This window comes from Microtus pennsylvanicus, chromosome 5, assembly GCF_037038515.1.
Source record: "Microtus pennsylvanicus isolate mMicPen1 chromosome 5, mMicPen1.hap1, whole genome shotgun sequence".
Taxonomy (NCBI): Eukaryota; Metazoa; Chordata; class Mammalia; order Rodentia; family Cricetidae; genus Microtus; species Microtus pennsylvanicus.
The window spans coordinates 76292847-76305655 of NC_134583.1; the positions used below are offsets into that span (position 1 = coordinate 76292847).

At 45.6% G+C, this 12809-nt stretch overlaps 2 protein-coding genes across 4 annotated transcripts in view; one reads left to right on the top strand and one right to left on the bottom strand.

Moving 5' to 3' along the window:
* Positions 1-12809, top strand: part of Dock1 (dedicator of cytokinesis 1) — a 496042-nt gene that overhangs the window by 221093 nt on the left and 262140 nt on the right. The window lies entirely within an intron of this gene.
* The window catches only part of Insyn2a (inhibitory synaptic factor 2A), a 55129-nt gene that overhangs the window by 11185 nt on the left and 31135 nt on the right, over positions 1-12809 (bottom strand). The window contains exon 3 of one of the 2 annotated variants that reach the window (XM_075972579.1): positions 4450-4521. The exons of the other annotated variant lie outside the window; for it this stretch is intronic. Coding sequence (XP_075828694.1) covers positions 4450-4521 — 72 coding nt within the window. The remainder of the gene's footprint in view (positions 1-4449; positions 4522-12809) is intronic. 2 annotated transcript variants of the gene reach the window in all.

The following is a 12809-nucleotide window of genomic DNA, read 5'->3' on the forward strand; positions in this document are numbered from 1 at the left end:
CTGTGGAGAAGACAGCTGGGTTTCCAGTGTTTAAATGCGAGACAGATGGGGTCAAGTTCATTGTCCTGTAGGGCTGTCTGCCAACAAGCAGGTATGACAAATTGCAATTTGGGGACATTGGCAGCTTTCACGGCCCCTCGTGTACTTTGGCTCCTAAGATAACCGTGGCGATGTGGCATTTTAAAAATCTCCCAATTTGGAATCTGCTTTAGCCTTCCTCAATCCCAGACATGCTCCTAGCAGGCAGTGGCTAAAATATTAAAGTGCAGGTCCATAGGTGCTCGACTCAGGAATACAGTCTCTTCTCCTCTGTGCTAAAGCCAGGCATTAGACAAACCACGAGGACCTGACCTTGAGCTAAGCTTTCCCCTTTTGCTCAGATTGTCGTCATAGAGACAGTCAGTTTCTGTCTCCCATGATGTACCAGTTTTTTTGTATTCAGATGGTACCCTTAACTGATGTGCCCCATTAACCATGATTGGTCTTCCTTGTGTGATGTTGCTGACACCTACCCAAGGCTATTGCTATTGAGTTGACAGGCTTCTCTCTCTCTCTCTCTGTCTCTCTCTCTGTCTCTCTCTGTCTCTCTCTCTCTCTCTGTCTGTCTCTCTCTCTCTCTCTCTCTCTCTCTCTCTCTCTCTCTCTCTCTCTCTCTCTCTCTCTCTCTCTCTCTGTCTCTCTGTCTCTCTCTCCCCCAGACTCTTCAGTGTTCTACAACTGTCTGCTTGCCAAGAAATATGCTGTATTTGTTCCTGGACTTGTTTCTGCCCTTTGTATTTATAATTGAAATGATGTGACTTGAATATTATAGATACCAGTAAATTATCCTTGTCTTTGGGGAAGAGGGAGATATCAAATAAAATGCACAGAAAGAATAGGGGCAGCTCCAGTGTGCACCCAGGCTTCTCTGAGGTCTGGTTCTGTCACATGGCATGACATTATTTTCAAGACAGGGAAGCAGCCATGACTCCTAGAAGATAATCTACATTTAGAGGAAATGCTCAGGCCTCACTGCAAAAGACAGCCAACACCTTAAAGCATATAAGCGAAAGATTTCAGTATTTATCATTGAAATTGAAATGACATACTTATGCCAGACAGATAAGAGTTGCTGTGGTTTCTCCCAAGACAGTGGGTTCTCAGGTCATGAACAAGGCTACATTTTTCTTGTCTTTAACATTTGTTCCCGTGAGCCTCACGCAACGTTTGTGTCATTGGAGACACTGTGAGAGGAACTGTTGTGTTTGATCTCTAATAAAGAAGGGCAGGAGCTGGGTGTAGTGGCACACACCTTTAATCCCAGCACTTAGGAGGCAAAGGCAAGTGGCTCCCTGTTAGTGTGAAGTCAGCCTGGTCTATACATGAGTTTCAGGATAGCCAGGGCTACATAGTGATGCCCTAGCTCTAGACCAAACCATACAAAGAATGACAGGAATATGGAGGGGAAGGTTAGGTGAGTTTGTGTGTTCCACTTATAGAAACAGTGATGCTTTATTGAACACTAGTTACAAGATTCAATGAAACAGGGACTTAAGGGATTGTGGGAACTCCAGCTGGACTGTTAACACATAGAATGTTCCAGAACTTGCTTACTAAGCCAGAGTAGATTCTGTTTACATGTTTGGCCTTGCAGCTTGTTGTTTGTTTGTTTGTGTTTTCTTGCTCTGTCTGAAATGGAAGAGAGAGATAAAGCTGCACTCCTCCTTCCCCATCCTCTGCAGATGCTTCTGCATTTGTTCGGGGCCTGATGGAGCCTCTGCAAGGCAGGAAAAGCTTCTTTTCTATCCTGCTTATGAAAATGCGTACCACCAAATCTTATTTTCAATGAACAGACCTCTGGGGGCTGATGGGCACCTGCTGGTTTATGCAGGTGAACCAGAGGGATCAGCGAGCCTCTGCCTTTGTATTTCATGAGTCTTCCTGAGGTTCTGGTACATTCTTCTGGTGCCTGAACACCCACTGCTCTTTTGGATGACCTTTGGCAAATGTGCTTGGATTCATGCAGAATGCCGGTTGAGCCAATTCAACGTGGTATCCACTCTAGGCTAATTCCCCCGAAAGACAAATTCTTATCCTTCTCTGACTCATTAAATCACTTTTAATATCAATTTTTATGTAAGTCACCCCTGGATTTAGAGCTAAATTTATTTAAATTATTTCAGTTACATTGGACAGTGTCCTAATAAATTCTCTTTTCAATCACCCACAAAATGTTAAGTAGTTTTAGGCTGAACATGCTCGTCCCATGAAGGTTCTCTGGAAGTCTCTGCCACTTCGGTCTAGTCACAGTGGAAGACTGGATGAACTCTGGCGCTGGAAGTGGGCTGAACCCCAGGGAGGAATTGCCTGATGCACACTCGCAGGCCTTAGTCTTATTAATGTCATCAGTTAAAAATGGAATGTCCTGGCTAAAGCCATTCACTGTTGATTTAAAGTCCTTATCCACAGTTTGGACTTAGTGCCAAGATCCCACCAGGCATGCGCATCTGAAAGGTGGTTACAAAGTTCCCACCAGGCAATGCGCATCTGAAAGGCACTCCCTCTGGAACTGAAACATGGAGTTCTAGATAGAAAAAACACTCATGGTGCTTGATTCTTTTTACTTCTACACTGATGGCAGCCAAGAACAATTGAGAGCCTCACACCCTGGCCAGGGTTGCTGGGAGCTTCCTGAATCTTTGCCTGTTGCCCATTCCTTAGCCCTTTACTTGGGCCTCTTACAAAACCCTGGTGCAGGATGGATTCAACATGGTGGGCCTTCTCAGCTCCAGCTCTACCGACGCCTTGGACCCAGCAACTTTATTGTCATGGGCTTTCCTATGCATTGCAGGATACCATCAGCACCCTTGGTTTCTTCCTACCCATCAGGTACCAGTCATGAATCCCTCAGATTCTGTCCATTGTCCTGTGGGAGTCAGAACTTCAGTGCCTACACCTAGCTGTGGTTTCTTCTGCCAGAACCCTGACAATATTTCCATGTGATCCAGCTCTGCTTTTAAAGACCCGAGACTATATCTGAGATGTTCAGCCTGGGTTATCATGGTCATATCTCTGCAGCACCCCAGCACAGGAGCTGACGAGTGTGAGACTAAGTGGCCCGAAGCCTTCCTACTCTGTCCAGGTGTGACCTCTTCGTGTAGTGGTAGTGACATTTTGTTCAATGTTGTTTTATTTTATTTTTTTTAATAGGGGAACAAGGAGAATCCTGTCTGTAGTTTTAGACATATAGAACTACTTAGTTACTACTGGGCTTTTTTGTGATAATTTTACAGCTACTAAAATTATTTTTTTTTAACGAAGATATACAGATAGCATTAGGTATAGGAAAAGATGCTTACTAACCATCCGGAAATATAAACCAAAGCCACACGGAGACATTGCCTCGATTTATAAAAACACCACTACTGTTAGTTGTTGAACCGGATGTGAGGAAAGAAGGATGCTATTGTTGGGATGTGTGCCACCACAACCACTATGGAAAACCCTGTGAACTGTCCTCAGCAAACCCCAACTGCCACCATAAGGGCTACGCCATTACTCATGGGCATACTCCCAATAGAAAGGAGCTCAGTGTTATCTCAGAGATGTCTGCACTTACCGCTGCAGCACAGTTCACGCCAGCCAAAACACGGGAGCCCTCTCAGCCCTCGACCTCATTCTTCACATATACAAACGGACCAAAGCTAACACCTATCACTGTGGCCACAGTTAGTAAAAATTACACACACACACACACACACACACACACACACACACACACACACACACACACACGAGGGGGAAAAAAAGACAGCAATTTCTGCAAGTTTTGACGATGCCTTAAAATCTTACTACTGTCAAGACCTAAATGTAACTTTTGCCTGCTGACGGTTTCTGATCTATTCTTGTGGGTGACAATCATTACACAGTTTATATAAAAACAAAACACATGACAAGCTTTTGTAGTTGCCTAGGAGGGGATCCTGCCTCAGGGGAGCAGAGAACCACAGACCTTGTGAGTTCCTTGAGAATACCTGTCCATATGATGTGAGCAGAGGGGACCTACCATGTACTCCTACGCTATACAGTGTGGATCCGCGCCTTTGATCCATACCATCTCATGGGCATAGATTTTACTGTTTTGCTGTAGCACAGTTTTGTGCTCCAGGCTATAGATTCCCAGGAAGCAAGCCATCAAAATGATACTGGCTCCCTAGACTGCGATAGTGCGTTTGCAAGACAAATGTGTTCACACTCTTCTTCAACCTGGGATTGTATACCTAGGCAGTGGGGGTTGGGGTTTGGTACAAAAATGACTGTTTAGACATAGCTTAAAACTATGGCCAAAGAAGGATCTTTACTTTTTTTTTTCTCTGAAGGAATCTTCCCAGCATGGTCCCAGTGATTCTCTCATTAGTGGGTAAACATCATTTGTCAGAATAAGAAAGTGGGAAGAGAGTGTTAACGTACCTATAGATAATACATGCACTGTTCCTGCACGTGTCACAATTAGCTGTGTCTTGCCCCGTCCGATATGAAAGCCTACAAGATAAGAACAGGAGAGCATTACAAACAGCGGCTGGGGGTGGGGGCCCCGGCCGCTGGCCTCACATAGCTGAAGCCTCAAATCAGACACCTTCCCCATGGTGAGGTACTTGTGATCATAGGAACTGACGCCTCTGTGTTTACCACTGAGCTCCTGTCTGTGCCTTTATGGTACCAGCCAGTACCCGTCTACAGCCAAGATGTCACTGAAATTAAATTTAGAATGTGAACAGACGCTCCCGGATGACGTGTGTAATCTGATTGCGTTATAACCACGAGGAGTGGGTTGTTTCAAAGTAGCTTTATGTTTATTGTATCTTTTAAAATATCTACCGGAGAAACCCATGGGTTTAAAGGCTGACCACTGCCTGGTTTTGTGACATACCAACTCCTGTCCTGCTAGAGCAGGGTTTGACACACATGGCCTCTGCCTCAAATCCTACCCCGGCCTCCATAACCCATCTGTCTAGCCTTCCAAGGATGGATTTTATGTTGTTAAATGCTTGAAAAAGAATCCAAAGAATAATATCTATAACACGATTCAATTATGCATGTCTCCAAGGGGTTTCATTCCAACCATAAAGATTGTGATTTAAAACATAGGTGAATATGCATATAATTTCTTTTGCTTTTTGCCTTTTGGTCTATAAATCCCAGAATATTCCCTCAGTGGGTCTGTAGAGAAAACAGCTGCTGGCGCCTCTGACTGTATCTCTCCTCCTGTCAAGACTTCTAACGCACTTTCCGGCTGTGCCGTCTGCTAAGTGATGGCTCTATAAGGGCATTACATGGCAGACTTCAGTTCGCTCTGGAGACCACGCAGGTGTTTGAGGGGTGTGTGTGTGTGTGTGTGTGTGTGTGTGTGTGTGTGTGTGTGACACAAATGTGTGTCAGGGGTTGTCACTTTCTCATAATAAGATAACAAACTTCAGCATTTTTTTTGTAGCATAGTATTGAAACTTGCTTTGCTTTAATGGGTTAGATTTTCTTCCCCAGGTCAGGTTTACCTGGAAGATATCTTGGACCATTCGCCCTCCAAGAACCTTGTGTGTGGTGCTCTGTGCTCCCTCCCAACTACTCTCCCCTAGCTAGACTTTCTGCTCCTTCTAAGACGCCTGCTTACTGTATTCTAAATATTATTTGCACCCAGGGTTCAACGGGAGCAGCCAAATCTGTTTGGTTGATGGTGGGAGAAATGTTCCCACCTGGATTGATCTCTAATCACGTTGGGGGCAGATTTGCATGGACCAGCAAGGGAGAGCCTTGTGTACAGTGGCTGTGTCAACACTAGTTGTGTGTGTTTGTATCACCTCTCGCTGTGTATATTGTGTGCATATGCATCATGAGTTTCCAATTGAAAATAACATTTGTTTCCTCATTTATATTTTGCGTTATGTAAACATCTGACAAAAAAAGCATTGGCTGCTCAATACTGACATTGTCTCTGTGGACTCGGTGAATGCGGGCATGACTTTGAGTTCAGTGCCGTTTATTTGAGTTTGGCGTAGCTTATTTGTTAATCAAGTGATCACATTCTGCCCCAGAGTGTTGCCAAACATTGCCTAGGATTCACTGAAAAGGAGTTAGGATCACAATGTCACTGTGTTTGTTCTGTCCCTTTGCTATCCTGGGCTCCTTTGGACACCCAAATCTGGCCTTTCCCCCTGGGCTTCACGTCCTCCCTCTGTCCTTCCTCATACATGGCAGTTCTTGCTCTTAGCTCCTGCCCCCCAATGGGCAAGCCTCCTCGTCCCTTCCTAGACAGGGACCTCCTGGGTACACACAGGGTCGTTCTCTTTTCAGTTTACACAAATGAGCTTGGCCCTCAGCTTGTTCTTGATCTTAGCCACCATACAGTGAGCAATAGGTGCTGGCCTTGAGTCCACATCCCTGGTGCAGTGTCACGCTGATGTGATGCCACTCTGGTGGGTAGGGTTGCCCACAAAGTTCTGCTGCCCTAATGGTTATGAGCCATAGAGAGATAGTGCACCTAGTAGTCTTTTGTGCTAGCCACATCAAGCTCTTGTTGCTTAAAGAAGGCTGCTGTTGTCCCTAACCACTGTCTGGGGTACTCATAGGTGCACTTCAGGCTCCTAGAACCTTCCTGCCCTAGACCTCACTATAACCTCTACTGGGCCTGATCAGCGTCACACCCCATTTTTGCTCAGTCACCTCCAAGCCTCAAGAGTCTCACTTGTATTAGTGCCTGGAGTCTTCCAATTAATTATTCTCTTCTCATTTTATAGAACAGAATCCATCCACACGCCAGGCCCAGGATCTCATTATTCTTAGACCCCAGGCTTCTGATGTTCTGTGCTGCCTTGCCTCTATCCAGGGACCTGTGTTTTTCACTACATGTAATTGGCAGCTAGGGATAGTCAGTGAATCCGAAAAATGACAGGACAAAGGCTTCAGGCACCAGAGAGTCACAAGAGGACCCTCCTCCAGGATAGTGGAATACTTTAGCAAGAAATTGTCCTGTCTAAGCTCTCCTGAGCAGACTGTGCTAATCACTTATAAAAGGCACACATATCCATCCCAGACAGTTAGCACGTACCTACTAAGTCATTCATGGTTGTGGCCGTCCAGAAGCTAATTGGGATGATGCTAAGTGCTTGCCCTTTTGAAGTGCTCCACAGGGAGGACTGGATGGTCTCCTAAGGCTGGTCAGTCACATTGCTGTTTTCTTGGGGGTTTTTCTACCAGCTTTCCCTGTCTGAGACTTACGTCCAAGACTTCATTACCTACCAGAACTCTCTTGGAGGGCCCTTTCTGAACATTTCTAGCAGTTTCTGTAGTACCCTTGCTGTGTTTGACATTTAGAGGAATCAGGCAAGTCAGAGAGGGATGACCTTGGGGTCAAATGTAAAATGTTGACCTGTGCTGTGTGGCTCACTCACTCCAGGGCTCCTGCCAGCCGCAACTGTCAATCAATGACCCAACTGGAATTTTATCCATTGAAGGAGTGTTCTCCATACAGGACTCTTAAGGAATCTGTTGTGTTCTGTGCTAACTGATCGTGGCCTTCCAAGCTGGAGGATTTGGCTTAACTGATCATGTGAGGGCCACTTTAATAACAGGGCTGAACTGGGTCTGTGCTGCAAACATAGATAGAACAGATACGTTCCTCCATTCAATGACTATGCAGGTCCGGCCCTACTTAGCCTCTGAGATGAGATGAGGGTGGTATGGTCATAGACCAGAAGGCAAGAACACCAAGTGACAACCAACAATATCCCCGGTTTCTCCCTCTCCCCCTCAGAACCCTATCCATAAAGCCAGCATTTGGAAGGACTGTCTCCCAGTCTCACTACTGTAACTGAGAAGAGCACAAAGCTCAGATCACTACTGCAAGAGCTTCTTCAGGGACAGTGGGCATAGATCTCAGGTGAATCAGAAATTCCCGGATGTAGGAGCTTATGTCACTGACCTAAAAACAACCAGAACATTTTGACCAGTTTTTTTTTGGGGGGGGGGGTCTGAAAAGTGCTAAGTTTGTAAAGTTTTCCTATTACTTGCTTTGAGTTGTCCATGCTTCATACTCATAAATTATGAGTTCATCCTTGATTCAATAGCATGTCCCATTGGCTTGTTCTGTCAATACGACTCTGGCCAACTCTTACAGTTGGGCTTTGTTTTCTTAAGGTCGTGAACAACACATGAATCAAATGGCATATGGGTGCCACAAGGAAATGGAAGGATACATTGTGAAAAGTTCTGGTCTCACAAGATGATCTCATCTGGACTCCAGTGCCAAACACATTTGTCCCATGTAAAGACAGCATTGCACTCCCCCGTCCCACTGTAGGGACCTGTAAGCTTTTAGTCTGAACCATAGATATTGGACTTGAGAAATAAGATCCAGCACCAAGGACAGCACCCAGACCAAGAGGCAGTCTTTAAAATGAGTTTAAGATCATTTTCTCCAGTGTGTGTGTGTGTGTGTGTCCATGTGTCCCTGTCCTTCCTTCCGTCCATCTCTCTATCCGTCTATCTGCCCATCGCCATTCATGAGTGTGTATCTCTGTAGAGGTAACCATGCACATGGAACCTGCATGCATCATGCGTGTGTAGTTCCAGATAGCTCTGAGTGTCAAGGCCCAGGCACTTTCTTCTGTTTTTTTAGGACTGAATCCTGTTTGTCTGGAACAAGCAGACAAGGCTATTTGTGAGTTCCCAGGATCTGTCTTTATGTCCCATCTCATGATCACTAGGATTATAAGAACATGCCAATAAATCCAGCTTTTCATATGGCTTTCTGGTAACTGAATGCTCACACTTGCAAGGCAAATACTTTAGTGACTGATCCATGTCCTCAGCCCTGTGTACCTTTTTCCTTGACTCTAGTACACCATTCCATGTCAGAACTCAGATCCATCACCAAGAGCTTCTTTCTCTTTGCTAGTGCTCATTGAAAACAACTTTGTGTTGGATTCGGGTTTCTGTAGGTAATGTTAGACTTGAGAAATAGGATCCAGCACCAAGGACAGCATCCAGGCCAAGGGGCAATCTTTTAGAGAACAGTTTAAAACCGTGTATGTGTGTGTGTGTGTTTGTGTGTGTGTGTGTGTACAAGGTACATGATTTACAAGCTTGATATGGGTGTGAAGACTATGACTTTAGTGGAACCTGGACAAGGACTCGTTGTTCTGTGAAAATAGAATTTAGACAAGCTTGTTCCACAGGGCACTTCCTGTGAAGACTATTTACGGGGTCACTTCTGCTTTGTTATAAAACCTTATTTCTCAACAAGGCTTTACACCATTTAAAAAGAGTACAGTGAATGTGGTTGGCTGAATACAGCCTGTATCTCGGGGTGTCACTGCTCTGAGAACCAGATGGATGCCTCCTTGTAGTGGCCAGGGCTCCCTGATTTCAGTTTGGCATTCCAGTCTCCCTAGCTATGGAATGCTTTCATACTCATTTCCTCCAGTTCCTCAGTTGTTGTTAGTAAAAGTCCCTGAATACATAAATATAAATACATGTTTTTCTACAAGTGTATTCCCCTTTCATACATTTTTGAAAAAGCATTGGTAACAGTTCCTGTGTGGGATTCTCCAGTGTTTCTTTTTACTGGAGATGAATTATCAAAGAAAAAAAGGAAGGGAGGCACAGGGCTGAGCTGCTGCAGTGGTTTTTATAGCACCCCACAGGGATGCTAAAGGAAGAAGGATGGATGCCAGTCTCAGCTGAGATATGCCAAGGTGCTGTCCTGGGCTGCAGAGATCCCACGGGCCAAGGGAAGAGAGTGATAGGTGGTAGGAAGCAATGTGAAGCATACAGGGGAAAGGTCACTGGGGTTCCCTTCTAATCCCCATCCAAGCTGCATAGTGTTGCTGACACCCTGAAGGATCTGCGAGAGACAGGGCCCATGGTTCTTGCGTAAAACAAGATTAAGCAAAAGTCAAACACTACTTGTTTGGGTAGAAAATCAGAAAGTAAAAATGGAGGAGAGGGATAGGGAGGAAGAGAGGAGTTGGGAAGAAATGGGGAAGAGAAGGGCCAGGGAAAACCAGGCAGAAGGGGAGAGGAAGGGGAAGGAAAAAGAGGAAGAAGAAGGGGAGGAGGAGGTGGAGGAAGAAAAGGGAGGAGGGCTAGAGAGAGGAGTAGGAGGGGACAAAGAAGAAAAGGAGAAAGAGGGTGGGGAAGAAGAGCAGGAGACAAAGGCAGGGAAGAGGGTGTCCAGAATGACGTCACCCCTCCCTCTGGTTTTGAGAAGCAGAGCCCAGGGAAGGTCTAAGATTGCAGAGGAAGCTGTCTGGGATGGGTATGTTGGTTTTTTGGCCTCAAACAGTAACACAGACATTGTTTTGACTGAGGTCAGTTGTTCCTGCAGCCACAATGATGTCTGTGTCCTTCACACACACACCCCCCTCCCGCCACACACACACCCATAAGATCTTTTTGTTTTCGTGGTACTGAGAATCAAACTCATGACTATGAAAACAACTTCAGGTCCACTGCAAGGGATTATTCAAACATGGGGGAATGATTGGAACACTAGCTACCAAGGAAGCCAAGGTGACGGATGGGGAGAGCTGCTGAAGTCTAGGACTATTCAAAGGAGGGGGAAGGGGAGAAATAAGGGAGAACAGGAAGTGGGGAGAAGAAAGAAAAGGGGAGGAAGAAACAAGGAGGGCTGGAGAAATGGCTCAGAGCTGGAAACCCAGGCTAGGTTTCCAGCTCCCACACAGCAGCTCACAACCATCTGTAACTCCAGGTCCAGGGGATAGGGCACCCTCTCTGACCTCCACAGGCACCAGACACTTTACACTGTGTACATATGCATGCAGGTAAAGCACCCATGCATGTAAAATAAAAACCAGCAGATCTGAATGAAAAAGAGAAAGGGGAGGCAGAGAAAGCAGGGAGACCTTAAATTCTCAACCTGAAACTCCCTTGCTCTCCCCGCTCTTGGTGGCAACATTAGTCTTTGTACTGAGTCTGATTTGGCGCCAACACTCTGGAGAACCCTTCTCTCAGCATTGCCTGTGTTATGGCCTGCAGTCTGTTATGGGTCCTTCCTCCCAAATTCTGCACGATACAGGGGACAGCAAATGACCTTGTAGCTTATTCACTGTATTTTAAGTTGCATATTAATTTTCAACAAGGTCACATTTCTAGCACTGAACAAAAGCATTTGGGATGATACGAACGTCAGGGGTGACCCTCCAAGGGTGGGTTTTCAAAACACTAGTTACATAGAGTTTTGGAACTGTCACAATGTATTAACACAAAGGTAGTATCCTCATGCTGTGGATATGGCCCTCAGCCAAGGATGGCATTTCCTGAAGAAGAAAAAAAAATGAAATGACTGTCTCTACTCTCTGTGATAATTTCTGTTATCTAATTTATCCTTTTAATTTGGGGGGGGGGCTTTTCTCACCTGCTGCCAATTTTTTTCCCCTTTTCTTCTGCATTCCTGCCCAGCTGTCCCTTTCTTGATAGCTAAGCCATCGTTTGCATCAGCATCTTAATGGGCTTTTTCATACAACAGTCTCAAAGCAACTTTAATTAGAGGCACCAGATACCTCTGCTAGTGGCAAGAAATTAGATTTCAAAAGTGGTCAGAGTTGGCTGCTGTGGGGAACCTCATAGGTCTTGAAGCGTCCAGAGGAGCAGACCCAGCTTGTTTTTGCATCTGAAACCTCACAAGGAATTTGCTAGATCATGTACTGGAAGTGTACCTAGTTTATATATCAGCTCTTCCGTTGCTAAAGTGAATATAGACTTTCCCAATATATCCACAGAAACATCTACATCTGCTGTAAGCACTGGAGCCTACAGAGATGTCAGCGATTGTATGCCAAGATTCAGGGAGCATCTGATTAAAGCTTTGTGTGTGTGTGTGTGTGTGTGTGTGTGTGTGTGTGTGTGTGTGTGTGTGTGTGTGTGTGGCAATATGTAGGTGTGCCTATGTGGAAATGTGGAGACCAGATGTTAACACAATGTATCTTCCTCCATCACTCCCAACTTTTTTTTTTTCTTTGACTGAACCCTGAGCTCACCAATTAACTAGCCTGACTGGTTAGTGAGCAGGGATTCCCCTTTCTCTTCACTCCTGCCCTTCAGCACTGGTGTTACAGAAATGCCCCACTGTGTGCTGGGAATTCCAACTCGTATCTTCATGCCTGCAAGACAAGCACTTTGCCCATTGCTTTAAGCTTCTTCAAACAAATAGCAGGTTGGTTTTCACACCAACTCCAAGGTCACCTATTAATTAATCAGAAGCAGGGTGGGCCCTCTTGGTGCATGGTCCAACTGGGCTCCTTTCCCCAGCAGCTGCTTCCCAGCTGAGTAAGGCTTAGCAGTTGTGTGATCCTTGCTGAGCCTGGGTCTCTAGTCAGACAACGTGGGTTGTTGCAGATGAACACAGGGTCACAGTCATCTCCGCTGTGGGTGACACTGTTTGAGGCTCTCATTCCTACCCCTTTAAAAAGTTAGGACCACCCTGGCAGCTGCCCATCTTCTGTCTTCCCTGAGCTCTGTAGGACCACCCTGGCAGCTGCCCATCTCCAGCCCTCGCTGGTTCTTATCCATTCTCCATTGGCCTTCACTGCCAGAGCTTCCAACCCTCTATTTGCCCAGCTGATGTCTAACATGTGGGTCCCGAGGGAGGTGGCAATTAAAGTCTGTGGAAGCTTGGGACAAATGAGCAGAAATGTGAATGAACCAAGGCGTGGCTTTGTCTAAGCAGATCACTGAGAGTCCGGCTGATCTGTTCAAGTGAAATTTACCTGGCCATTGAGTAAAACTCTAGAGGGAACCCCTTGGTGTTTTATGGA